This window comes from Cotesia typhae, unplaced genomic scaffold (assembly GCF_013202065.1).
Source record: "Cotesia typhae breed Kobodo isofemale line unplaced genomic scaffold, CoteBio_Ctyphae contig_26, whole genome shotgun sequence".
Taxonomy (NCBI): domain Eukaryota; kingdom Metazoa; phylum Arthropoda; class Insecta; order Hymenoptera; family Braconidae; genus Cotesia; species Cotesia typhae.
Genome location: NW_027423732.1, coordinates 2,037,283 through 2,064,397, shown reverse-complemented (window position 1 = coordinate 2,064,397; position 27,115 = coordinate 2,037,283). Strand labels below are relative to the sequence as shown.

Here is a 27,115-nt window from a genome sequence, read left to right as displayed (position 1 = left end):
CCATTGCAGTCACATTTTATTTATTTACTTCTTTATTAATTAATTATGCGTATTTAATTGTTTTTTTTAATAATTATTAATTATTTCATTTAAAAAACAGTTTTTTTTTTTATAAATTTATAAATTATAAAATTAATTTTAATTTTTGTTTTTATTTTCTAGATTAACAGTTTTTAAAAGTTGCCGCCATTTTGTGATTCGTTTCTTTTATTGTTGTGTTATAATTCAGGATTGTTAAAAAAAAAATGTAAAAAAAAAAAAAAAAACAAATTCCCGCGTTGGCTAAAATTTGCAAAAGTGATAAATTGATGATTAAATAGATGGCGTTTTTTATTTATATACTTTGAGGTATTTTAGTGGCAAGCGTTATTGTTGATTTAATAATTAATTGTTGATCGAATTGTCGCGCGACTGATTTTTTATGTCTATTGTTATTTGGGGGAATTTCGAAATAGCAGATGGTCGATGACGCTGAGTATTGATGGAGGTGGGTAAAAAGGGTATGAGTGTGTTGTAGCGTCGTGTGGTGTCTGCTGCTAGATATGTTCGTTGGTTCGAGTCTACGTTCGATATTCCTACGACGTATTTGCAACGACGCGGGAAACCAGTAGATGCGCTCTGTTGCTATGTTGGGTCCTTTGTTTTACGCACCCTAGTTTTTTCGGGTGCATTTTTATTTTTTTTTTTATTTTACTTTTATATTTTTCGGATTTTTTTGTTTTAATACACAAGTTAGAATTGGCGCGCAAAAATATAAAATGGCGGCAGGTTTTAAAAATGGCGGTTATCGAGTTGGTTTATTCGAAATCGATTAGATAAGTGGGAAGAAAAATTTATTGATTTTTATGAACTTTGATAACAGTTATTTTTGTTAAGAAATTAAAAATTGTAGTTGTTAATTGATTTTTTTTTAAATATAATTAATTGGTTCATTCTAAAAATTCAATACTGCTCAATTTTTTTCTTTGGTTTTTTAAAAATTGTTGGAGTTGAAAATTAATAATTTTTTAATTTGTAAAATTTTTTGTTACTAATTTTTTAATCAAAAATACTGAGATAATTTTTTTATAATAAATTCAAAATATTTTCAATTTTTTAGAAAATTTTGAATTAAAAATTTTCATAAAATTCAAAAAAAATTTTTAATATTTTTTGGTTGTATTTTTATTAAAATTAATTTAGCAAATATTTGATAATTTTTAGAATTATTGTAACAGATAAATTATGGCAAAAAAAAAAATTATTGACTTTTTCAAATTTAAAAAAATTAAAAATGCAATTTTTCTTAAATAAAATTACAAAATCGTCGTCACTGTTAATTTTAAAATCGCAAATTTTTACACATTTTTAAAAAATACTTTAGTGCAATTTTTTTAAGTAATTTTCAAAAATAATTTTTCGTTGCATTTTCACAAGAAATTTTTATTAAAATTAATTTTACAAACATTTGATCATTTTTACAATTATCGTCACAGATAAATTATGGTAAAAAAAAAATGAAGAAAATATTGACATTTAGAAATTAAAAAAAATTAAATATGCAATTTTTATTTTAAATAATTTTTTAAGTGAAATTACTAACTTTAATGTCATAAATTTTTATGCATTTTTTCAAAATACTTTACTGCAAATTTTTGAGTAATTTTCAAAAATAACTTTAAAAATATTTATTATGTAAAAATTAAATTAATTTTTAAATCTATGATAATTTTTTTAATAAAATTTTCTAATAAAAAATTATATATTTCAGCTATTCTTAAGGATGCTGATTTAACAGCCATGTCTGCTAAGAAAGTGCGGCAACAAATTGAAGAAAAATTAGACATTGACTTATCTGAAAGGTAAACATCATTACATCTTTAATAACTTAACTAAGGACATGAAAATAAAAAAAAAAAAAAAAAATTCTTTTCTCAATAGAAAAAGAAGATTAAATTGTCCGATATAAATTGCCAAGGGTCTCTACGTGTTATTTAGAAAACAAAATAATTACGTCGTTCCCCCTTAAACATTAAAAAAATTCTTAAATTAATAAATTGATTTATTTATTTATTTATAAGCAAAAATTAATCAAAAACATTTACAGGAAAAAGGAAGTTGACGATTTGGTGATGGAGCATCTCCAAGAGAAACAAGACGGAGGCAAGAAAAAGAAGAAGGCAGCCAGCGAAGAGTCTGAGGGAGAGGAGGAGGAAGAAGAAGAAGAAGAGGAAGCCTCTGAAGAAGAGGAGGAAGAAAAAGAAAAGAAACCAGCTAAACGTGGTTCTCCCAAGAAGACTGCCACTAAGCGCAAAGGATCTTCTGATGACGAGGAAAGTGGAAGCGATGATGACGCTAGTGATGAAGAATACAGTCCTAAGAAAGTTGCTGCCAAAACAGCAAAGAAAGGTTCGTTTATTTATTTATTTATTTTTTTTTTTTTTTTTATTTGGAATTTTATAATTTTTCAAATTATTAATTGACTGATAATTTTACAGGAAAGCCAGCAGCGAAGAAAGGAAAGAAGAAGGGTAGCGACAGTGACAGCGACGAAGACTGGGGAAAACAAAAAAAATCAGCCGCTGGTGCCAAAAAAGGAGGTGTTGGTAAAGGAAAAGGTTACACGAGAGCTATTACTTTGTCTTCAGAATTAGCAACTGTTGTTAATGCTGAAAAAATGGCGCGCCATGAAGTTGTTAAGAAAATCTGGAGTATCATCAAAGAAAGAAATCTTTACGTAAGTTTTTTTTTGTTCAAATTTTTTAGTAAATACTAAAATTAATTTTTAATTTTTAAATAATTTTTTCACTTCTGAAATTTTCTTAGAAATTATTATGAAAAAAAAAAAAAATTAGCTTTTTTCACTTTAATGCAACTATTAAAAAAAAAAATTCAAAATTTTTTTAAATTAAATATTTTTTTTTAAATTGAAAATTTTTTTCGTCAAGTAATAATTTTTAAACATTCTTTTAATTCAAATTTTTTAGCAAATATCAAATCTTTTCATTTTAAAATAATTTTTTCACTTCTGAAATTTTCCTGAAAATTGATATTAAAAAAATAAAGTGGTTTTTTTGACTTCAATGAAACTTAAAAAAAAAAACCACAAAATTTTTTTAAACATTAAAATTTTTTTCTAACATTGAAAATATTTTTAATAAAGTAGTAATTTTTAAAAATTAATTTTTCAAATTATAAAAATTTAGTTTCATTTTTTTATTTCAAGTCCAAGATAATTTTTTGAATTTTTTATAACTCAGAAAATATTTCATTTAAAAAAATTAAAATTTATTTTTAATAATTTATAATTCAAATTTATTTAAATTTTTAAAGTATAAATTGAAAATTCTTAACAGAAATTTTAGGAATTTTTACAAAAATTTAATTAATTTGTTTGATAAAAAAAAGTGAAATTTTTAATAAAAATGATTTCAATAAATTTATAAAATAAAAAAAATATTAATTATAATTATTTTAAATTACAGGATCAGAAGAATAAGCAATTTGCCATTTGTGATGACGAACTATTCAAAGTATTCGGTGTAAAACGTTTCAGAACCTTTGGTATGATGAAGTACCTTAAAAATCATTTCCTAGACTAAGATAAAGTAACAATAACAATTACAATGAATCAATATTAATTATTACTATAATAATAATAATAATAATATTAATAATAATTAAAAATTAAAAATGAAAACCACCAACAACAACAACAACCAACAACAAACGAAAAAAAAAAAAAAAAAAAAAAAAAACATTTTTTTTTCAAATTAAGTTTTTCCGTCACAACTCGTCGTATGATCTCCGACACAATTCCTTTTATATGTTTCTTTATTGACTATTGATTAATTTTAAGTCTCCGATTCGAGGTAAATTCATAACACTATTATGATGACCATGTTCCAAGTAATAAAATGTTTCTCTTAATAGTCAGCCCATCATAAAATCCATTAAATCCGGGATATTTTATTGTTTGTAATCCCTGAACTTTTTTTTGTATATTTTTTACGAGACAAAATTATTTAAATAAAATAAATTTTAAAAAAATAACACTTTATTTTCATTCCAATTAATGGTCGGGCTGATAATCGACGAGTGAAAGAGAATGTTTTAAAAGTATGAATGTTTAATTGATTAAAAAATAGAAAAGTGAGAGTGTGAATGTCAGTTTTAAATCATATTTTTTTTTTTAATTGTATAATAGTAAAATCTAATTATACAATACACTTAAAAGTGTGACGATAACACGTGAATTTAATTAATAATTAATATACAATTAATTTTTAACTTCCGAGTGAGCGAGTTTCATTAAAAAAAATTCAATTTTAATGTAATTGTATTACTAAAAAATAAATGTGTAATTATAATTCATATTACTTGTCTTTTATTTCAATTTTGAATTTCGCGGGCTTTTAATTCTAAAATTGCCGCGAGGGGGAAGGGGATTTTTGAGCTTTATGGCGGAAAGTGAGGTTAGAAGACAACTTGGACTCAAGAAGATGAACAAAAATCAAATTTAATCAATCAGAAGCGTAATTAATGATTTTGACTTGATTTTTCGGAGGTAAATTGTAAATAAGTGTTTGAAAATGCGTTGTATTGCACTCATTGTCCCTAACTGTTTGACAAGAAGTATTTTTTGGCACAGAAGCTTGAATACTTGCCGACCTTTTGAAGTATGAGATGCTTGTCTGCGTACTTTTAGTCATGCATTTTGAAATATTTGCCTGAAATTTGAAATAAAAATCAAAAAAACCTTATTAAAAATAATTAAAATAAATAATTACTAATTTTAATGCACTGTAGCGATGATTCCAGAGGCTATGATGATAATCAGGATCAATGTACGGCTCCAGGATGTGAGTATCCGTTTGCACACACTGATCTTGATGAACCTGCAAGTTATAATCTTGCGTCGTGCTAAAAAATGATTAATTTGACTTAATTTTCAGTAATTTGTGATGCAGAATTGAATTTTTTACTTTTCCTGATTATTTAGAGCTTTGATGTCTTCATGGAGGTGAAAGAGATGAATGTACTCCGGGTTTTTTCTCACAAAGTCCAAAGCTTCGTACATGAATCTGTTCAAACAATACTAGTTACTAAAATTGTGTAAGATAATTAAATAGTGAAGAAAATAACCTGCTTGGATCTTCACTGAATTTCTTCGCAGCTTCATCGGAAGAAAAAGCAAAGTATCTAGTTCGCCATTTTACGATGCCAATGTTGGGATTCCCGGGTATCAGAGCTCCGAAACCGACCACGAAGGTCCAAGCGCAGAACCCCAGGAATTCAAGCTGGATATCTTGGAAATTTTTTGTGGTGTTGGGGTATAAAATTACACAATCTCCGCATTCATCTGTTGGAATTTTTAAGGTTGGTAATTTAGTTAATAAAATATATGGGTGATTCTCTGTAAGGACATCTTAAATCTGTACAAAATTGTCCGACCAAATTATTTTTGATTTTATTAGAAAAAAAATTAACAAGGGCTACAAAACTATCAGCTTAATGATAATAAATACACAGCCGATTAAATTTTTGTTTTTTCGATATTTGTGTATCTTTTGCCATATAACATGACAGGGGACTGTTTTTTTTTTATCAAATTGAGAAAAATCAAGCAAACGATTTCAATGCATTCAACTTTTCAAGTTTCCAATGAATATTTACATTAATTAGAATAATATTAAGACTTGTGGATCCAATTTTATAAATAAATTATAAATAAAAATAGTTGCCAGGGGACTGAGTTTCTCGTGGCCCAAAAAAATGTTTCCAGCACAAACGGTGTTTTTGAAACTAAATAAAATGGCGATAAAGCGCTAACAGCCCTATGGTTATTAACTTAAGGCTAGTTAGATCCTTATAAACTTTACAAAAGGTAAAATAACACGCTGGATTTTTTTTTTTTTGCTTTGAACTTCTGGCAGGGGACTGTTCTTAAAACGCCGGGGACAAACTTTGGTTTAATGAATTTAATGAAACAAATTAATTTTCGGTACTTTTTATTGAAGAAGATTGTTAGTTAACTAATTAAGTTTATAAACATTATGGACCAAATTATATATTATGGACGAATAATTTAAAATTTAATTTTAAAGTTTGAATTTTGGGAATGGGACAGCCCAGGGGACTGTTATTTCGGTGGTTTACGAATTTATAGCAAAAAAACCAAAATTTATTTCATTTTAGTTTTCAATGCTCCAAATAGAAATATTTTTTTACTTTCGTAATAAATTTTTTTTAGTCACAAAATAACAATTTTTCTTATAAAAACATGCCTGGGATAGCAAAAAATATCCTTAAAGAGAATCACCCATATGGCAATAGGCCGTTTACCCTATAGTATGATTAGGAATATCAAAAAATTATTAAGCAAAAATTTTCTGATTTATAATCAGTAAATCTCGGCAGTCGCATAGTGACTGCAGGTTGCTAGTAAATAATAAAAAAATAATCTTAAGATTACTTATGAGTTTTCCCATGGAACGTTCAAGTCTTTCAGCGTCAGAAAGAATCTCAGAATCCTTGATGAATTTTTCTAGGCGTATTTTTTCATAAATTTTTGTGTTCTGCAGTATAATTATAAATTCATTATTAATTCTAATTTACAAATATTAATTACTTACCTCAATACTCAGCAAGTTTAACTGCTCGAAAAATTTATTTATGTTATTCAACACAATTACTTCATCTTGCAATCGCATCCAAATAGAAGTCAAATCCATGAATTGTGGCTGGAAATAATAAAAAAAATATGTAATTTATTAATTAACTCTAATCTAACTTTTACTAACGTAAACTTGGACAATAGGGATCGCCGTTCGGAACTTGACGGTATCGTGTAACTTGTGCAATCGGGACTGTAAGTGTTCCATCAAATTTTTGAACTCGTCTTCTATGTTCTCTAAATCCGACAAAATTTTTCTGAAAAAAAAATTATAACTGAATTTTGATTAATTTATCTGATGTGATTAGATAGAAAACTGAAATTACCTGACATAAATTTCCTGCTGCCGGCACGTGGTTAGTGTGCTGATAATCAATTTGAAATCATCGAAATTTTGGTCATCAAAATAAACTGATTTCTTCTTTTTATCCAACAGTTTAAGAAGACTGTTATCCACCGCTGCCGTTAAACGGTAGACCATAATCATCAAATTCTCAAGAAGTTCAAGCGTTGAGTTTCGTGATTTTTCGAGGGACTCTTGGAGGATTGTTGGTACTAAAAAAATTAATTTATTTGAGGGAAGAATTTACTCTGATTTATTATTATTATTGCTTTTGACGTGAAATGTTAAGCTCTTAGTTATGGAGTTAGCGGAAAGTTGCAGGTCTTTAGGGTCAACTGTTTTCCTAATTTTTCATAATGAATACATAATAAAAAGATTCAAAATATAAAACAAGTAAGAAACATATTGAGTTTTTTGGGGACCCGTTTTACCCTACTGTTCTTAATTTTTTTTATTTCGATAAACACACAAGAATACCATAAACTCAGTAAAAGGCCAAAAAAAGTAAAACAAGCTGAAAAAGTCATATTATAAAAATTTTCTGAAAGTGGCCCATTTTGCCCCACATTTTCAATTTTTTATTTTCAATGAATAGAGCAAATTGAGGTCAAATACTCGGCAAGGGACTAAAAAAAAGTAAAACCAGAGAAAATGAGTGTTTAATTAAACACTTAAAAAAAAAAATTATTTTTACAAAGAATTTTTACATGAAAAATTATGTAAATTCTACCTATTTTGTCTGATAGTAGGCTATTAACCAGAAAAATACTTCAAAGGTAGCTATACAAGCTATACAAGCATAGAATTATAACATTCGATGCTTGTAAAGATCGACCATCTTCCCCCGCCGTCCATCTTACGGTTTAAAAAAACACATTTTTTTCTTAAAGTAGTATCCTCGCCAGAGTCGTTTTCTTAGGATTTTTTTTTTATTTTAGCAGATTAATGTTCATATAATTCTGCATCGATTGGCGCAATTTGAAAATTTTTGACCATCTAGTTTCAAAGATATTTAATTTCAAAGTTTGAGTTATGAACGCTCTTATACATTACGGTATACGGGATATCCAAAAGTTTACCTACAAACATTTTTACATCTCAGAAACTTTTTTTAGAATCTTTGTAAAAAACTAGAGTAACGTTAACTAACAACTAAACAATTTTTTAAAAATAATTTCATTGATAATTACCACACAGTTTCACAGATATTTATTAATAAGTAATGAAAAATTTACAACTTTAGCCAAGGAAGGGATACGTTAATAAAGCTATGACAACAACGCAAGTTTTGTGAGCCGCGAAAAAAGTATGAGACGCGCATGCGCTGAAAAATTTGAAAAGTTTAATGTACGTTAGGTGTAATATTATAGTTATTAATTTTATTTATTTAAAAAAAAAATAACAATGATTATTTTATGAAAATAAATAGTTTTCTATATTTATTAAAAATTCAAAAAAGCTAACAATTTTAATATAATAATATATATTAATCTTTGATAAGTTATAAAAAGAATAGTCAGATGAAATAATAAAAAATAGTAAAATTTAAAATCAGTTAATACATCAACACAAAAAATTTAATTACTGATTTTTCTGAAAAAACAAAACAATACTGTCAATTATTTTTTTTCAGACATTGTAATTATATTTCCGAATAAATGTATGTAAATAAATAAATAAACGCATGTATCAAAACCGAGGTTATTCTACAGCTGGTCCAAAAAACTACAGTGTAACCATTATAAAATATATTAACGCTCATGCAGTGTTGCCAGACTTTTCAAACGATCAGTTTCTCGTTCGTGATTGGCTAAAATAAGTACATAAACAGCAAAAAGTTTTAGGTTTGTCAATAATGACTCTCAAGTGTATGTACCGTACACTTTAACATAAACTTTTGATTACAAAAGTCGCGAGGTTTCTACCTTAAGGGGCCCGTTTTGCCCCGCCCTCCTTCCCTTATGTATTAGTAGACGAGATAAAGCGATTCAAGGGCTAAATTATCGCTTTATCTCTTTATCACAAAAAACCAAATTTCCTACGTATGAGTTATCAATTGATAATAACGTTAATTACCAAATACTTCATGGAAAACCCGATACTATTACCTTATCATATATTGGTATCACATTTAACGTAAAATGTATCGATAAGAACAAGTTTTTTTAAATTTAACTTCTGAGCCACCAATAATTCTTCTGCAATCTAATCTGCTTAAAATACCACGATCGAAACAATCGTTATCATTTTTACTTATCATTCGTTGATGTCAACGCAACCGACATATTGCCCTACGGTACAACTTTTAAAAATAGGGTTTGCAGCACGAATCATACTAGTAACGTAGTTAGTCGTAATCAAACTTAAGAAGAAATCGGTTGTCTTCTACCAAAGTTCCGAAAATGACAATGACAAAATTAACGATCATAACAATGATCAACTACCTGTTGACATTAATTGTTTCAATCGAATCATGTCCGGAGTACACTTATCGCCCGTACGAATTTTGACTAGACTTCCAGACAATCAACAATTGAGCAACCTTTCATTGATAGGAACTCACAAATCGATGGCAACCACCCGATTCTGGTTCGCTGATCAATATCAAACTTTGAGTTTGAACGAACAATTGGATTACGGAGTGCGTGTTTTTGACATCGGTGTCCGTGCAACGACCAATTCCTTCGCGACCAACAACCAAGTTTATTTCTTGGATCTCATGTTTGGAAGAGGCGTTTATCGAGTCATCGAAAAGTTCTTGATCGAGCATCCAAGAGAATTGGTAATTTTGATACTACACCAAGAATACGAGTCAAATAGTGACGTCACCTTCACCAATTGTCAAATTCTGGAGGGATATCGCTCTACTATGGGCAGATACAGAATGGAGTTAAATTGGTCGCTGAAGGACACCGTTGGGCAACATCGAGGAAAAATTCTGCTGGCTACAAATGGAGATCCTCGCTTCTCCGGGTGCACGGTGGATCTTCGGGAGATTTGTTTGGGGCGCAATCAATCAATGACAAACATTGAGAGTCTGTGGGACTCAATAACAGATTTGCAACGGGCGAGTTTTGATGAATTTTTTGATTACAAATGCTTCGTTTATGATTTGACGGATAAGTACGATGGTCAGCCTGAGGCGGAATTTTTTCAAAATCCACATCGGGGCTTGGTTGTTGACATTGTTGATTTGATTACGCAGGAATTGATCGATCGGGTTAATAATAGTAGCTGAAAGTCTTTTAGTTCGATTTCTAAAAGTAATCTATTAAGTTTGTCCTTCATGTATTGTTTATTTATTTATTTATTTAATAAATATTATTAATTGTTTTTTAGAGTTTAAGGATTCCTTTTACTCACTTTATTTTATTTTGTTTTATTTATTTATTTAAGATAGAACTCTCGCGACTTTCGTAGACAAAAGTTTATGTTAGAGTGTACGGTACATATACTTGAGAGTCATTATTGACAAACCTAAAACTTTTTGCTGTTTATGTACTTATTTTAGCCAATCACGAACGAGAAACTGATCGTTTGAAAAGTCTGGCAACACTGCATGAGCGTTAAGATATTTTATAGTAATTACACTGTAGTTTTTTGAACTAGCTGTAGACTAATCTCTGTTTTGATACATGCGTTTATTTATTTATTTACATACATTTATTCTGAATTATAATTACAATGTCTGAAAAAAAAATAATTGAGAGTATTGTTTTGTTTTTTCAGTAAAATCAGTAATTAAATTTTTTGTGTTGATGTATTAACTGATTTTAAATTTTACTATTTTTTAAAGTGAAACTTTTATTGGATCGTCTCAGATGTTTTGGGCTGTGTGTCGCATGTCGCGTTACGGTCGGCCGCGGAGTAGGGATAAAGTGAAAGGCGCTCGTCAGAGCAGCCAAGGCCAATATGGCGGTGCCTACAGTTTACAGCAGCTGAGCGTGTAGTGTATAGACTAACACTTATATATTATTGTGCCAGTGATCCACGCTATTTTGTTCGTTTTAAATTGAAACATTTATTTTGTCAGTGTTTAATGTTAATATTGTTATTAAAAAAACTGATCAACGAGGAAAAAGCAAAGAATAGTGCAAAAATGAATGATGATAAATTATAATGAAGATGAAATTGATAATATAATGGTTGAAAATAATTGAAAAACGGATCAAAATCATTCAACTATAATGAAATATAGTTTTCAGTTTTTTAATAAGTGTATATTATCTAAATAATTGTTATGTATTATGTATGTCGTACTCTAGAATCTTAGCTAACACACAGAATTTAATAAAAATATTAGTTGGAGACTTAGTCTACTTTCATTATTTCCCATTATCATTCCAATTTTCCAAGTATAAAATTAAGATTGATAAAACGATTTTTATACCCTTAATGGAATATTATTCCAAAAATTTTTAGTCATATGTTTAGTTAAAAGTTTCACTTTTACCGTGGTTTCATAAAACCACACAATTTTTATTATTTCATCTGACTATTATTTTTATAACTTATCAAAGATTAATATATATTATTGTATTAAAATTGTTAACTTTTTTGAATTTTTAATAAATATAGAAAAATACTTATTTTCATAAAATAATCATTGTTATTTTTTTTTTTAAATAAATAAAATTAATAACTATAATGTTACACCTAACGTACATTAAACTTTTCAAATTTTTCAGCGCATGCGCGTCTCATACTTTTTTTGCAGCTCACAAAACTTGCGTTGTTGCCATAGCTTTATTAACGTATCCCTTCCTTGGCTAAAGTCTGGTAAATTTTTCATTACTTATTAATAAATATCTGTGAAATTGTGTGGTAATTATCAATGAAATTATTTTTAAAAAATTGTTTAGCTGTTAGTTAACGTTACTCTAGTTTTTTACAAAGATCCTAAAAAAAGTTTCTGAGATATAAAAATGTTTGTAGGTAAACTTTTGGATATCCCGTATACCGTAATGTATAAGAGCGTTCATAACTCAAACTTTGAAATTAAATATCTCTGAAACTAGATGGTCAAAAATTTTCAAATTGGGCCAGTCGATGCAGAATTATATGAACATTAATCTATCAAAATTTTTAAAAAATCCAAAAAAACACGACTCTGGCGAGGGTACTACCTTAACATGAGTAAAATCATCGATTATTAAATTGTTCAAATTATTTTAAATTAAAATAAAGGATTTTGACGAATATTAGAAAGACTGAAAGTAAAAAAAAATTAAAACATTATTTTGACTCATAAGTAACCCTCGAAGCTCTTTAACAAAAGTAAAAATTTTTAAAAAAATTATTTTTTTCTTGACAGTATTTTCTTAACTTCTCGCGATGAAAAATAATAAGTATTTATTTTCCTATAGGGAATAATCTCCAATCATAAAAAATTTTCTATGATTCATAACTTCCAACATAAATTTTGTAATTTTATTTTAATTGCGTAATGAAGTTTCTATTGGTAGAAAAGCAATGCGATGCTTCTTGCTTATTTTATGAATCATTTGATAGTTAAAAAAAAAAACTTAGTATTCCATCATTCTTATTCGATATCTTCTTCAAGAACGTTGGAATCTCTCACCACTTAGTGAATACTTTTAAAATGACTTCACATTTTACAAGAAAATTGTTAATTAGTATCGTTGTTACAACCTACTTAATATCCGCTGCAGAAGCATGTTGGTCAAAATGTCCGGACTACATAAGTAAATACAAAGAAAATGAACTCCGGAAGAATGTCATCAGTCATTTATCGGATTCATTGAAACTAAACCAGTTGGCACTTATTGGCACACGACATTCAGCATCACAAGGTAAGAAATTCCAGACGCAAGATCTAACGATCTCACAGCAGCTAAATTACGGTGTGCGTGTGCTGGATAGTGCGATTTGGTCCTGGACTAATGTATTCTATTTGTATGGTTATTCGAGTCATTTTATGCCCTTCCATGAGTTTCTCGGACAAGTTAATTCCTTCCTGACCGCTAACCCTCGAGAATTCGTGATGGTACTGATGCGCGAAGAGTGGACACCAGCAACAGATGTGACCAAGAGCAACTGCGAGGTAGTTCAATATTACCGTAATTTGGTGGTCGGACGTCGAATTGTAACCAATTGGTCACTGGAGGACACTATCGGTCAACATCGTGGGAAAATTCTACTAGCTGGGTTAGATTCCGCATTCAGTAAATGCGACTTTGACGTCACTGATAACTGCCAAGTGCAAAGAACCTCAATTTCGAGTAGAAGTACATCGGATCTCGAAGACAAGTGGATTGATGTTCAGAGATTTCACGACCGAATTTATCAGAGGAATACTGGAAGTTGTTTCGTTAATTTCCTGGCTGATTTCGCGGATACCAATACTCGGGCATTAGCAATTATAGGTTATTATACGAAGAGAAATGGATGTGAAGCGCCGCTCAACGTTCGCATGGCAAGTTATTTTAGTACCCCTCATCGTGCGCTGGTCATTGTCATGGCGGATTTTGTCACCCAAGATTTAATTGATAGTGTTTTAAGTACTAATTTTAAAGGTAGTTCATTCTATACGAACTATACTGATAATTCTTAGTGAATCGTCTGAATTTCTACTACTTTTAGAATATCCATTCTTATAATTTAGATAAAAAATATGAAAATATATCATGTAAGCAAACTATTCGTAACGTGATTGGTCAAATATATCATAAGCATGAAAATATATGCAAATCTCAAATTCATGCGCGCGCTTGCGCGCGCAAATTTGAATTCTAGTATCTTTATAATAAAATGTTATTGTTTAACTGCGCATGCGCTGAAATAGAACCTACGCATGCGTGGGACACGTTCCAACGTATGCGCGGTAGAACCATTAATTTAGCTACACGAAAAGAAATTTTCTTTAAAATTTACCCTTAAATTAACGAAAAAAATTACCGGAATGTATTGTAATCACGGGGCGCTAAGTTGCTGCTTTACCATTTACTAAAAACAGAAATACTTTCTACAGTTGTGTGAGTAAAATTTACCGGAGTCTCTGGTAAAAAAATTTTTTAATTTTCAATGCAGCTTGCCTCACACATGGAATATAATTATTATTGGACACATTATTATTAATGGTTGATATCACTTCTAATTTAATGAAACAGAAATTTAAATATAGGATAATATATTTTAACTATAAATTTGGAACTTAATGTATCACTTGCTTATTAAATTAATAAAGAAATCTTGTTATCAACTTTTATTCATTATTTAATCATTTCTTCTTATCTATTGTTAAGTAAAAGGACATCGATTGTCATACGGATAAAGATCGAACTGTAAAAAATTATTTTAATTCAATTAAGATATTTTCTTCATGAAAAAAACTATAATGAGGGTCGGCTTTGATCAATGATTTTTTAAAATCCAACTTCTTAGACTTCCAATCAAAAAGTGCAGTCACTCAAATTCAGAGTATGTCTCCATAAATTTTCCAATTCTCCAAACTATAAATTCTCTAAAGTTAACAATAATCTCGTTTCCTGCTAAGAATATTATTTTTTTTCTTTAAAAACAAGTTTCTTTGTTAAATATAACAAAAAATAAGATTTAAATATCGAAAAAATATTTTATTTCATTCAAATACTGTTTTCTCAATGTAATAGTCTAGAAAAAAAATTTTTTTTTAATTTCTAAAAGATAAATGCATTTCCGTAATAAAACGTGACAAAAATGTCTATAAAAACACAAACATTTTCCGTCTTAAATAACTTTAGATATTAATAATAATTTTTTAATAGTTCAATAAAATTTCTGTTGGTAGGGAAGTAATGCGGTGTATCTGGCTTATCTTTTGACTTTACACCTCGTAAAAATATTGTTAACTACTTGATAGAAAATAATTTTTTATACTTATCGATGAGTATAAATGTTTATGAAGAAGATTATGATTAATTATAGTTAGAATTGTATATATAGTTATTCATAATTATATACTAGGCTAATTTAAAAAAATCGACTATTTTTTTTTTAAAACCCCGACTGAAATGTCCAGGGTAGCTAAAAAAGATGTCTGTGAAGACCAGAACTCTTAATATTAACAATTAGAGATCGCGCATCGGGGATTTCTATTTTCTATTTAAATAACATAGGTGATATTAAACCTTTCTTATAGGGGTGAAGGGGGTAAATTGAACCATTCGAATTAAAAAATCGAAAAAATTGAAAAAACGCTTCATGCTCTTAGAATTAGATTATAATATGTTAAACTCGGATATGATCAAAATTTGAAATCATTGCGATTAATAAATTTTGAAAAATTGAGATTTTTTTTATTTTTAGGCATGTAAACTTTTTTTTCGGCTGGTGACAAATTGTTTAATAATATTTCAATTTTTGAATTAATTGATAAAGTTTGAATTGTAGTCGTTGTATATACTTATACTTTATAATCCTCAACTTTGTTTATAATGATATAATAGTTTATTTATTTATTATTTACTATTAATTGTTATAAAATTATATGGGGTCAATTGAACCAGCAGGCCCGGGGACGATTGAACCATACGAAGAAGCATGGGACATACGCACACATCTTGACTCTACGTGAAAAAACTCAGGGAAATAACCTAACAATTTTATGAACTGAATTTATAATGAAAATTATTTTTAAATTGATTTTTAATTTATTTAATATAATATCTGTGCATTAAAACGGTGCAACAGTAATATTAGCAAGTAACAATTAATATATTATTTATTAAAAGTTCGGGTTTGAGTTTTAAATATTATTGGTTCAATTTACCCCAAGCAGTGGTTCAATTGCCTCCGAGCGGGGGTCAATTGAGCCATTCGACGCGCTTGGATAAATTAATAAATTTAAAAAATTCACGTTGTTTATTGTCTAATTTATGTATTGCTAATGATAGTAGACATAATAAACTACCTTTCCAGGGTAAAAATAGTTGTTATTTAATTTTAATTTGAATAGTAAAAAAATACTAAACTTTTTTTGGTTAAATTGACTCCCTTCTCCCCTAAGTGCTTTCAATTTCAATTCATACTTTTTTCTCTTCCCGGCTCTTATGACTGTGATTAAAAACTCGATCGTTGTCCTATATAAATAATTAGAGATGACCAATTAATAGGAGACCTCTGTTATTAGGATAAAGTCTCATCTTGTAAAAAAATTAATTCACACGATAACTTCATTAATAAGTAGGTCAGTTTATTCTACAATATTTTAAGCAGTAATAGTTGCATATATTTTACTATTAAAATCAATGACTCACGTGATTCTTCTTTCGTTCATGTCAAAAATAATTACTGTCAGTAAGGCGTTTATTTGTACTGTAATCGACAGGTGCAATTACTAAAATGTCAATATAGTTAGGATCAGTGCAAACAATAAATACGGAAGTAAATTGCTTGCATGATCTGATTAATATAGAGGTAATCTACTTGAGAACAGATTATTATACAAAGCTATTAACTCCACGTAATAACATTAATTGCATTATTTTTTATGAAGTGGCACGATTGATGACAACAGTGGAGTAAATTTTGAAAATGATTGCTCTTAAATGGATTCAAGTACTTTTTTATTTTTTATTCTTCAACCGGGTTGTTCTGGTATCGAATATGAACATTAGTTTCGCAGAGAACCGATTTTCCGTATTGTCAGGAATTTTGGTAAGCTATGAAAAATTTTGAAATCTTTGTTTTAATAACCATTTCGTTTTAGAAAAATCTTATGGAATGTAATAATAATAATAGAAGAGCTATAATCAATTGTGACGCTGATGAAAATCTAATCAAATCATTTTCTGACTTAGAATCAGCATTTACTATTGGTTTGAATTGTAATTTATCAGCAGTCAATCAACATGTTATTACAAAACGGAGTTCGTTTATTGCGGCATTTGATGATTCTTTGCAAGAAATTGAAAGAATTCTCCACAAATTTAACGAATCACCTTGGTGGAATGTTAATATACTTTTTTATATTCTAAGCGGATCAAAAAATGGCTGCAATGATGCGGAACAAGTTCTAAAGATGGCTTGGAAATTAAATATCCTGAATTGTTACTTCGTATGCTTTGATTTTAAGCAAGAGCCATTTGTTTTTACTTTTAATCCTTATTCAAAATATGCGCCGGATCCATGGAAAATTGTTCGAGAAGTTACCGAAAAATTTAATTATATGGCAATTTACAATCGAGCTTTCAATAAAAGTGAGTAAATTTAGTTCTAGAAATATTTTTGCTATGTCACTAGCAACTAGGGATTTTGCTCACGACACTGGCACCTAATTTCTGTTTAAGCACATGTTACCTGGGCAACAATTCGAATAATCGAAATAATTTACAGAAAACATATGTACGGGCTTCAGTTTCGATAGGACTAAATATTTAGATAAAGGAGCATTAAATATAGCTCTCTGCATACCTTTATCAAAATCTCACTCTCTACCAAATTTAAGTCAAGAGAACCACAATTTACTTTATACGCACTTCGAAGGTGATATGTTCAAACTGTTAAAAAAGGGACTAAAAATTCCCCTTAAATTCGATTACGACTTGGAACCATTTGACGATCCATCGAAACCTGGCGGTGTGTTTGTCCGTTTAAAAAACAAAACTTCTGACGTTGCTATGTGTTTGGCCGTTCACGAATTGATATTTGATTTTGTTCCTAGCCATCAAATTATTTACTCCGGTTTTACAATATTCTCGAAGAACCGTGGACTTCGCAACCCATTGGAAAAAATATACAATTTCTACGGACCATTAATGATCACAGCTACAATTATCATTTCAGCAATCACCTACTTTGTTATTTGGTACATTAATAAATTGCAAGGTCATTGGTTCGCGATTTTCGAAATTCTCCGTCTCTGGACATTGACATCACTTCACTCGAAAATTGATTCTCTGGCCCTTCGAATTTTTTTTGGAGTAATATTCATCTATTTTTTAATAGTACAGGCAACTTTTAGCGGACATTTGTCTAAATTTCTAACGAATCCTGAATTGAGACCCAATGCTGAAACATTAGAAGACTTGAAGAGCAGCAGTTATGGAAAAGTTGGCTTTTCTCCATCCAGTAAATATATATTTATACATGACACCACTTTAAAACTGAAGTCTACTCTTACAACATTTTTTAAGGGTATTGAAGCAATTTTGAAGAATGAAATGGATGCGATGATCGGTGTTCACCTGGGTTACCTCGTTGCTTTTAAACGCATGAAGTTGACGAAAGATAGTCTTAAAAATTATTACCTGTCCAGAAAATTTATTAGAAATAATTATATATTATACGCTCTTCGCCATGATTGGCCGCTCAATGATAAATTTAATAAGCTTTTAATAATGCTGGAAGACACTGGAATTTTACTAAAGCTGAACAACGATTTGATCCATGATCTTGAATTTCTATTAATTCCAGCTCCACTCATTCCTGAGTTTAAGCCTATTGATATCGAATCGTTACTGTTTATTTTCTATTTTTTGGGAATTGGGCTCACTACAGCTACTTTTTGTTTCATACTTGAACGATGGCAGCCAAAAAAACACAATCCATATCCATTTAATAAAAATCGAGCTCGAATGATTAAACAAGGAAGGGGGCGAAAATGTATTATTCGTGTTTAAGTCTTTGAACATCACTTAACGGTTGATTTGTTCGTGAGATATCGTTGCCGTAAAATTTGGAAAAAGTCTTTTTTTTTTCTTTTTTGAGTTCTTGAAACTTTAATTTAGATCGTTTAATGAGTAAAAGATAATCTTTTTGTGCTTAATTAGTACGATCGATTATTTTGAATTAAAAAAAATGATTCAGTTTTGCTTTGTCTCCGAAAGATCTTGATTTCCAATCCTGATGATGCCTAAGTTTAATATGTTGTTCCAATATAATTAGTTATTTTACTAATTTTATCTAAAAAAGATAAATCCATCTATGTCTAAAACATGACAAAAATGCTTATCAATTTCAAACCATCACGTACCTCGAATAAAAATTATTAATATTATTTCCTAATCTCAGCTCATAAAAATATTTGTTCCGCCTTACATTGCCATTATTCATGAACAATTCATTTTTTTCACGCTTAAATATTCTTTTACTTTGTCAATAACGTAATGAAGTTTCTATTGGTAGAAAAGCAATGCGATGCTTCTTGCTTATTTTATGAATCATTTGATAGTTAAAAAAAAAAACTTAGTATTCCATCATTCTTATTCGATATCTTCTTCAAGAACGTTGGAATCTCTCACCACTTAGTGAATACTTTTAAAATGACTTCACATTTTACAAGAAAATTGTTAATTAGTATCGTTGTTACAACCTACTTAATATCCGCTGCAGAAGCATGTTGGTCAAAATGTCCGGACTACATAAGTAAATACAAAGAAAATGAACTCCGGAAGAATGTCATCAGTCATTTATCGGATTCATTGAAACTAAACCAGTTGGCACTTATTGGCACACGACATTCAGCATCACAAGGTAAGAAATTCCAGACGCAAGATCTAACGATCTCACAGCAGCTAAATTACGGTGTGCGTGTGCTGGATAGTGCGATTTGGTCCTGGACTAATGTATTCTATTTGTATGGTTATTCGAGTCATTTTATGCCCTTCCATGAGTTTCTCGGACAAGTTAATTCCTTCCTGACCGCTAACCCTCGAGAATTCGTGATGGTACTGATGCGCGAAGAGTGGACACCAGCAACAGATGTGACCAAGAGCAACTGCGAGGTAGTTCAATATTACCGTAATTTGGTGGTCGGACGTCGAATTGTAACCAATTGGTCACTGGAGGACACTATCGGTCAACATCGTGGGAAAATTCTACTAGCTGGGTTAGATTCCGCATTCAGTAAATGCGACTTTGACGTCACTGATAACTGCCAAGTGCAAAGAACCTCAATTTCGAGTAGAAGTACATCGGATCTCGAAGACAAGTGGATTGATGTTCAGAGATTTCACGACCGAATTTATCAGAGGAATACTGGAAGTTGTTTCGTTAATTTCCTGGCTGATTTCGCGGATACCAATACTCGGGCATTAGCGATTATAGGTTATTATACGAAGAGAAATGGATGTGAAGCGCCGCTCAACGTTCGCATGGCAAGTTATTTTAGTACCCCTCATCGTGCGCTGGTCATTGTCATGGCGGATTTTGTCACCCAAGATTTAATTGATAGTGTTTTAAGTACTAATTTTAAAGGTAGTTCATTCTATACGAACTATACTGATGATTCCTAGTGAAATATATGAATTTCCATCAGTCTTATAATGTATTAACAATTTTTTTGAATAAAATATTCGTTTGTTCTTAACCTAATTATTTTGCGCAGATAAATTACTCATCTAATTCTAACATGGGCGATAAAATGTAACCTTTAATAATCAATAAACTTAGAAAACCAAAGCAACTTCGAAGATTTATCTTCCCAATAACACTCAAAATTTTGCAACATTAATAATAACATCAGCGAAGATGATAATAACGATTTGAAGTTTTTTTTCGTTAGGAAAAAATTTTTAAATTTCAAAATGATAAATATACGCATGACAAAGATCAAGACAAAAATTTCTAGACACTTCGAATCACCACATTTGAAAGCGTACAAAAAAAAAAAAAAAAAAAAAAAAAAAGCGTGTCTACAGAGTATACATGTTAGAAGTGAAACTTCTTTGGCAAATTCAATTTAAAATTTATTAATTAATAGTTAATAGATATCAAAGACAGGTACATAAAGGATTTATGCATATATAGTATTGAAAAGATTAAATGAGAAAAATTTACACTAGTCATGTCACATATTCTTTCAAGTTATTTCTTCAATATGTAAAACATTATCTGATGGTATTTGTAATGGTATGGTTGTCACTAAAGCCTTATGGTAACTAAAATATGAAACATATGTTCTTGTTTCAATATTTTCTAAATGTCGTGTAAAAATGGCATCTATTGTGATTCCGTATTTAGTTGTCGACATGTTAGAATTATTATTTGATTGGAGACTAAATTTTTCATATAAAAAGTTAATTAATGGTGTCGAATATTAAAATATCTGAATGAAAACGTTAATAAAACAGTCCCATAATAAAATTCAGATGAAATGTATGTGGCATCAAACTATTCGTAACGTGATTGGTCGAATATATCATGAGCATGAAAATATATGCAAACGCTATAGTAAGGCGCGTGCTTGCGCGCGCAAATTTGAATTCTAGTATAAACAAATACGAGGTTATAAAATACATAATAATAATAACATTTAAGAGCAGTGTACCTACAGTCTAAAATACAACGCATACAACGCATTTCATGAAAATAACATTTCTATAGTGTAAAAGTATAGTATTCCTTTATATATTTATCTTTTTCTTTCCGATGTAACGGGTGTACGTTTTCAACTTTTTCAAATTTTTAACCAAATTCCCGACTCGAAATTTGTTCGCCGGAGTCCAGGGTTATAAACGCGATCTTGAAATTTTACCCTCAACGCGCGAAAAGAAATTTCACTTCAAAAAATTTTACTTTTAATGGCCTTCAGCCGTAAATAATTTATTTATTGAAACCTAAATACTTTGTAATGATTATTTTTAATGGCTCAATTAAGTTTCTATTCATAGCGAAGCATTGCATAGCTATCTCTTTATCGTGTGATCAACTCATTCGTATAAAATAAACACTTGATAATGATCATACTTGTTGGAATTTTGCGGTGAAAACTTGATATTTAATCTAGTATTACAAGTTAAAAATGTTAAATTTTGTGAGAGTTTTGTTAATTAGTATCGCTGTAACAACTTACTTCATATCCGACGTAGAAACTTGTATCCAAAAATGCCCTGACTATATAAGTACTTCAAAAAGTAAAGAAAACCGTGAAAAATTCATCACTTATTTGTCGGATTCATTAAAATTGTGCGATTTAGCGCTTATTGGCACGAGATATTCGGCATCATACATAACATCTGTTCCACGTTACAAGACACAAGATCTAGCAATCGACTTGCAGTTGATTTCCGGTGTACGTGTGCTAGATTGTGCTATTTGGGCTTCATCAGACCTATTCTACCTGTATAAGTGGTCTAAGTATTTGATGACTTTCACTAAATTTCTTAGACAAATGAATTTTTTCTTGACCACAAATCCCAGAGAATTCATTATAATATTGATGCACGAAGAGTATAAACAGGGAAGTGATGTGACTAAAAGCAACTGTGAAATAGTTCGATTTTACCGTTCCTTGAGCAACGGACATCGAATTGTAACCAATTGGTCACTGGATGACAATATCGGACAGCATCGTGGAAAAATTCTACTCGCTGGATTGGATTCGTCATTTGACGACTGTGCGTTGAGCATTGCTAGTAACTGCCAAGTGCAAGACACGGAAACTTTAGTTGACAGCTCATCGAAGCTCGAAGATAAGTGGATTGACATCCAGAGATTTCACGACAAAAGTTATTATGAAGACAGTGGACATTGTTTTGTTAATTTCATGGCTGATAAAGCGGATACCAATACTTGGAACATGGCGGTTAAGGGTTTCGCTACTACGAGAAATGGATGTGAAGCGCCGCTCAACGTACGCATGGCTAGTTACTTCAGTAACCCTCATCGTGCGCTGATTATGGTCATGGCAGATTATGTCACCCAAGATTTAATTGATAGTATTTTAAGTACTAATTTTAAAGGTGACACATTTTATACTAAGTATGTAAATAGTTCAGACAAGATTAAAATATCTCTCTCACAGGTTTTTACAATAAAGAAGTAACTTATTTTGTTTAAAGAGTAGATTGTTATTAACTTAATCTGTCATTTTATTTTAATAATAATATGTATTTGTATTACTGCGCGTGCGTTGGAACAGACCCCGCACACACCTAATGAAACCGTTGCCCGGGTAAAAAAAAATTGTATATAATTCTATAGAGCTATATATAATTACATATAATTTATGTATAACTACATGTCATTACATGTGTTCGTTTTTAATATTTGCTCGAGCATAAATATTCAAGTTCTCATCAAGAAAACCTTCGGATATAGTCAAAAAGCGATCATTTTCGTGGGCTTTATAATTAATTGAATTTCCCAACAACGAATAAATTTGTAACTCTCGAGCTTGTTCATTATGATTAGTTTCTTCTATCTTACATTTAAGCATTTATACACCTTGAATAATTTTTAAGTTATTAACTTCAAGACTTTTATATATTTTAATTTAGAGGATTTATTGAAATTTAACCAATTAAATAATTGTCTTCGAATAAATTAACTTATTAATAGTCAATAAATCTTTCTATCAGTGTATATTGATAATTAATAATTTAAAAACAAAATTTTCCAAGATGAAAATCAATAATGTTTGAAATTTTCAAGTTATTGTTTCCATCCCAATTCTTGAAAATTAAAAAAATGGTCTAGTTAACCTCTCTTTGACTTGTTATCACACGTAACCTGCTTCGCGTTCCGTCCCCTTCCTCTTTATTCCAGTCTATGAGGCTTCCGCTTCCATACCGCACTCCTTGCTTATCTTTTATTGGTCCGCGAGCTTCAATTTTTTCCTTTCTTTTTATTTTTCCATGACGCCGTAATCTTAACTCGTCTCTGGTTTCGTTATTTTGGCGTGACCTTGGATTCTCTAGCTTACCAATACTCTCTTTTCGGATACTTAATTCTCTATTTTTTGTGCGTGCGCTCTTTATGTAACTTGGATATCCATCAAGATTATTTAGTAAAAATAATTTTAATTCTAATTTAAAAGATCAATTAAATCGGATGAATAGAATTTTAAAGCCAATGGTCTTGATATTATTACAATTTTAAACATAGTCTAAATTTTCGAACTTAAAAGTGTAAAAAATTGTATTTATGACCTCAAATATGTATCTAAAAATCTCAGGGATGTCCCGCAAGGTCAACTATTCTTCAAATTTTTTTTGGTGGAAAAACACAAAGATAATCTTCAAAATAAATATTTTTAATTTTACTGGAATTACCAAGAACCATATTTAAATTTAAAAAATATACATATACCTACGTCATAGAACGTGACAAATATTTCCATAAATTTTTTATCATCACGCTCCTCGGATAAAAAATATGAATTTTGTTCTAGTTTCAGCTCATAAAAAATTTTTTCGCCTTTGATTGCCTTCAGTCGTGAACGTTTTATTTATTTTTTTTTTAATTTAAATATTTTTTTAGTATTCTTTTTTTCAAATAGCTCAATTAAATTCCTATTGGAAAAAAAAAAAAACGATTTCACGACAAAAGTTATTATGAAGACAGTGGACATTGTTTTGTTAATTTCATGGCTGATAAAGCGGATACCAATACTTGGAACATGGCGGTTAAGGGTTTCGCTACTACGAGAAATGGATGTGAAGCGCCGCTCAACGTACGCATGGCTAGTTACTTCAGTAACCCTCATCGTGCGCTGATTATGGTCATGGCAGATTATGTCACCCAAGATTTAATTGATAGTACTTTAAGTACTAATTTTAAAGGTGATTTTTTCCACACCAAATATTCTGATGATTTATAGTGAATTATATAAATTCCCATCGCTCTTATAATGTATTAATAATTTCTCTGAAATAAAATCTTAGTCTGTTGTAACCTTAACCATTTTACGCAGATAAATTACTCATCTAAGTGTAGTATTGACGATCAAACATAATTAGTATAGATTTTCATCCTTGGTCAAATTTCAAAAACTAATTTTTAATCATTATATTAATATTGAATATTTAATAAAGTACTTACAATTATCGATACCTTGACCGCCACGCTGACAATCCTTGTTGAACAATCTGATTCCTGCAACGATGCTCATCAATTCAACCAGCTGTTTGTTTTTAGCCTTTCGCGAATATGTTACAAAGTTGGTAACTTCTGAAGGTAAGTAAACAGTTTGTAAGGCCATGGCAGCTTCTCTAAAACAACAATCCATGATTTAACGTCAATTAATAATAATAAAAAAGATATATAGACGAATAGTCAAATAAATGAATTAATGATGTTGCACGTCTCATAACGCGAAGCGTTTGAGCAGTGCTTGACTTTCACTCTCTCAAGTTCAAGTAATTATCTCGGCTTAAAGTGCCTTTATCCGATCTTTTTTGCACTTTGAGTATTAAATGAGTTGAAAAATATCAACAAAAACACTTTTTTTATGGCAATAGGTAATTAAAAAAAAACACTTTTTTTTTTCAAGACAATATAAAAGAAAACCGTTTTGAAAAAATGTTTTGGTGGACGTCGGATTGCTTGTATGTGCGGATGATGTATGTGATCACGATAACACCCAAAAATCTTCACTTTTTGAGTCCATTTTTTTTTATTCGCTTTAGTATCATTCTGAGTAATAGCCTATTCAAAATTACCGTTCAATTCAACGTAATTAAATTAAAAAATGAATAAATTCATTAACAATGAATAAAGAAGCGTGATAAGACGTGCACTTTTGGATTTTACAAACTTTTTGATTTATAGCCTTAATTAATGTTTTCAAGATAAGAAATAAATACTTCAAGACAGGCGGTGTCATTGAATTTCCAAGGCCGCTCATCATTGTTATGACAATTAAAATTTTTTGATAAATTTTCTCGATATCTCGGTCAGCAGCCACTCGAGAAATTTCACAAATTTCACTAATTAATGGGCATAATTTTTTTTCTAGTCTTTGTCGGCATTTTCTTATTACATCACCTGAAATTAATTTTCAAGTAATTATAATTTTTTTTTTTTAATATTTCATAACCTCCTTTATAATAAAGAATTTTATGAAAATTCAAAATTAATTGAAAAATAACATATACTTTTATTCAAATAATAACGCGCAAAATTTAACTGCATTTTCAAAGTTATCAAACTTGGATTTTTCTCCAGTAATTTATTAATAATAACGCTGATTTTTTTGTTCATGTCTTCATTCAGATTGAGTGGATTCAACTGATGCAAGTTAGCCTAAAACAGTCAAGCAATAAAATACTTCTAACATCATATTCAGGAGGTTATAAATCTCTTTTTTTTTAATACTTACAAAAAATAGAACGAATTCTTTGGTGACAACAACATTTTTGTCGCGACAATCGTCGATGATTATATTTATAATGTTTTTCTTAGCGAAAGTAACCGACTCATTCATACTTACAGATATATTGCACTAAAAAAAGTAAAGCTTACATGGAAAACATACTAAATGTTTGATCGATTCCTTTTAGTTATACTGAGTGAAATATCTGTTAGAGAAAAAATATTCTTTTTATAAGTACAGCTAAGCAATTTAAAAAAATTTTAGTTTTAATAAATAAAAAAGTTGAAAAAAAAAATTTATCTAGTTTTTTTATATATTCTGAGCAATTAAAAATAAGAATAATTTTCTTTACAAACTCATTAATTCTTATAAAGTATAATTCAAATTTAGGATTGAGTATTTTTTAAGGGATAAAATAATCATCGCTTGTAAAGAAAGGTTATTCTGAGAAAAAATTGAAGTTATTATTAAAAAAAAAAAAAAAAAAAAAAAAAATATTTAATTGACTCGATAATTATTATTATAAAAAAAATCTACTCTAATAAAAATTTTGAAATAAATTTACTTTTAAAAAAATTTTTAACTTAAAGAGTTACCTCGGAAAAACTGGTCCACCTCGATCATAGCCTCCCTTTATTCTATGAACATCTGGCACCTGTAATTATTGGCAACTTTTCTTCTTTTTTCTTGAGCAGCAACTTTCATTTCTTGAATTATCTTCTTCTTCTGCTCATCAGCGTCTGCCAAGTCAAGGAGCCTCATAATTTCTGAAACAGAAGTTTTATTTGGCTCAATGACTCTTGGCTGATGATCAATTTTCCTTTTCTTGGTTAGCGGAGCATAATCTTCATTGTCTATAAGAAGATTTTGTACCGCTCTCTTTTTTTCCTCTTTGTGTCTTAGTACCGTCAGATCCTTTGAAGTTTGAAGTCGAAGTCCCTTGATGACTCTTCTAAATACCACATTAATGGCCGTCTTCTTCGTCGGTGAAGTTGAGTCCAAGATTTTCTTGTTTGAAAGTTTTACTTTCATCACGCACATCTTTAAATTATATTTATTATTCTTTATTAGCACACTGAAC

At 29.6% G+C, this 27,115-nt stretch overlaps 6 protein-coding genes across 10 annotated transcripts in view; 5 read left to right on the top strand and 1 right to left on the bottom strand.

Moving 5' to 3' along the window:
* Non2 (upstream activation factor subunit spp27 homolog Non2) overlaps positions 1-4,032 on the top strand; it is a 4,350-nt gene extending 318 nt beyond the window's left edge. The window contains exons 2-5 of the mRNA XM_074239775.1: positions 1,751-1,841; positions 2,087-2,388; positions 2,478-2,716; positions 3,465-4,032. Coding sequence (XP_074095876.1) covers positions 1,751-1,841; positions 2,087-2,388; positions 2,478-2,716; positions 3,465-3,581 — 749 coding nt within the window. The 3' untranslated portion in view covers positions 3,582-4,032. The remainder of the gene's footprint in view (positions 1-1,750; positions 1,842-2,086; positions 2,389-2,477; positions 2,717-3,464) is intronic.
* On the bottom strand, positions 3,609-27,115 carry LOC141525324 (cilia- and flagella-associated protein 206). Of its 4 annotated transcripts, XM_074239763.1 has the most exons (14): positions 26,941-27,115; positions 26,631-26,801; positions 26,041-26,239; positions 25,817-25,964; positions 25,526-25,706; positions 24,762-24,931; positions 6,982-7,210; positions 6,783-6,912; positions 6,615-6,722; positions 6,455-6,557; positions 5,125-5,341; positions 4,965-5,063; positions 4,770-4,902; positions 3,609-4,709 (listed from the first exon to the last, which is right to left on the bottom strand). In XM_074239763.1, exons 3-14 carry the CDS (start codon positions 26,143-26,145, stop codon positions 4,503-4,505), a joined length of 1,830 nt encoding a protein of 609 aa, XP_074095864.1. In that variant the 5' UTR covers positions 26,146-26,239; positions 26,631-26,801; positions 26,941-27,115; the 3' UTR covers positions 3,609-4,502. The 4 variants fall into 4 exon arrangements, with proteins under 4 accessions (XP_074095864.1, XP_074095863.1, XP_074095865.1 ...); XM_074239762.1 differs by having other exon boundaries at positions 26,631-27,115; XM_074239764.1 differs by lacking the exons at positions 25,526-25,706; positions 25,817-25,964 and having other exon boundaries at positions 26,184-26,239; positions 26,631-27,115.
* On the top strand, positions 12,477-14,220 carry LOC141525331 (uncharacterized). The gene has a single exon (XM_074239773.1). It carries the CDS (start codon positions 12,601-12,603, stop codon positions 13,570-13,572), a length of 972 nt encoding a protein of 323 aa, XP_074095874.1. The 5' UTR covers positions 12,477-12,600; the 3' UTR covers positions 13,573-14,220.
* LOC141525326 (uncharacterized) lies at positions 15,709-19,003 on the top strand. Of its 2 annotated transcripts, XM_074239767.1 has the most exons (3): positions 15,710-17,197; positions 17,334-18,068; positions 18,134-19,003. In XM_074239767.1, exons 1-3 carry the CDS (start codon positions 16,717-16,719, stop codon positions 18,139-18,141), a joined length of 1,224 nt encoding a protein of 407 aa, XP_074095868.1. In that variant the 5' UTR covers positions 15,710-16,716; the 3' UTR covers positions 18,142-19,003. The 2 variants fall into 2 exon arrangements, with proteins under 2 accessions (XP_074095867.1, XP_074095868.1); XM_074239766.1 differs by having other exon boundaries at positions 15,709-17,197; positions 17,334-19,003.
* Positions 19,127-20,312, top strand: LOC141525330 (uncharacterized). The gene has a single exon (XM_074239772.1). The coding sequence runs from the start codon at positions 19,262-19,264 to the stop codon at positions 20,231-20,233; it is 972 nt and encodes a 323-aa protein (XP_074095873.1). The 5' UTR covers positions 19,127-19,261; the 3' UTR covers positions 20,234-20,312.
* On the top strand, positions 20,646-24,620 carry LOC141525329 (1-phosphatidylinositol phosphodiesterase-like). Its single transcript, XM_074239771.1, has one exon. It carries the CDS (start codon positions 21,742-21,744, stop codon positions 22,762-22,764), a length of 1,023 nt encoding a protein of 340 aa, XP_074095872.1. The 5' UTR covers positions 20,646-21,741; the 3' UTR covers positions 22,765-24,620.

What these genes read in the sequence shown, in the direction of transcription:
- LOC141525331 (XM_074239773.1), top strand. Translation starts at nt 12,601, where the DNA reads ATGACTTCACATTTTACAAGAAAATTGTTAATTAGTATCGTTGTTACA.
- LOC141525326 (XM_074239766.1), top strand. Translation starts at nt 16,717, where the DNA reads ATGGAATGTAATAATAATAATAGAAGAGCTATAATCAATTGTGACGCT. An exon ending in CAATCGAGCTTTCAATAAAA is followed by an intron (nt 17,198 to 17,333) that starts GTGAGTAAATTT and finishes AATAATTTACAG; the next exon opens with AAAACATATGTACGGGCTTC.
- LOC141525330 (XM_074239772.1), top strand. Translation starts at nt 19,262, where the DNA reads ATGACTTCACATTTTACAAGAAAATTGTTAATTAGTATCGTTGTTACA.
- LOC141525329 (XM_074239771.1), top strand. Translation starts at nt 21,742, where the DNA reads ATGTTAAATTTTGTGAGAGTTTTGTTAATTAGTATCGCTGTAACAACT.
- LOC141525324 (XM_074239762.1), bottom strand. Translation starts at nt 26,145, where the DNA reads ATGAATGAGTCGGTTACTTTCGCTAAGAAAAACATTATAAATATAATC. An exon ending in TCCCTATTGTCCAAGTTTAC is followed by an intron (nt 6,723 to 6,782) that starts GTTAGTAAAAGT and finishes TATTATTTCCAG; the next exon opens with CCACAATTCATGGATTTGAC. An exon ending in GCTCTAAATAATCAGGAAAA is followed by an intron (nt 4,903 to 4,964) that starts GTAAAAAATTCA and finishes ATCATTTTTTAG; the next exon opens with CACGACGCAAGATTATAACT.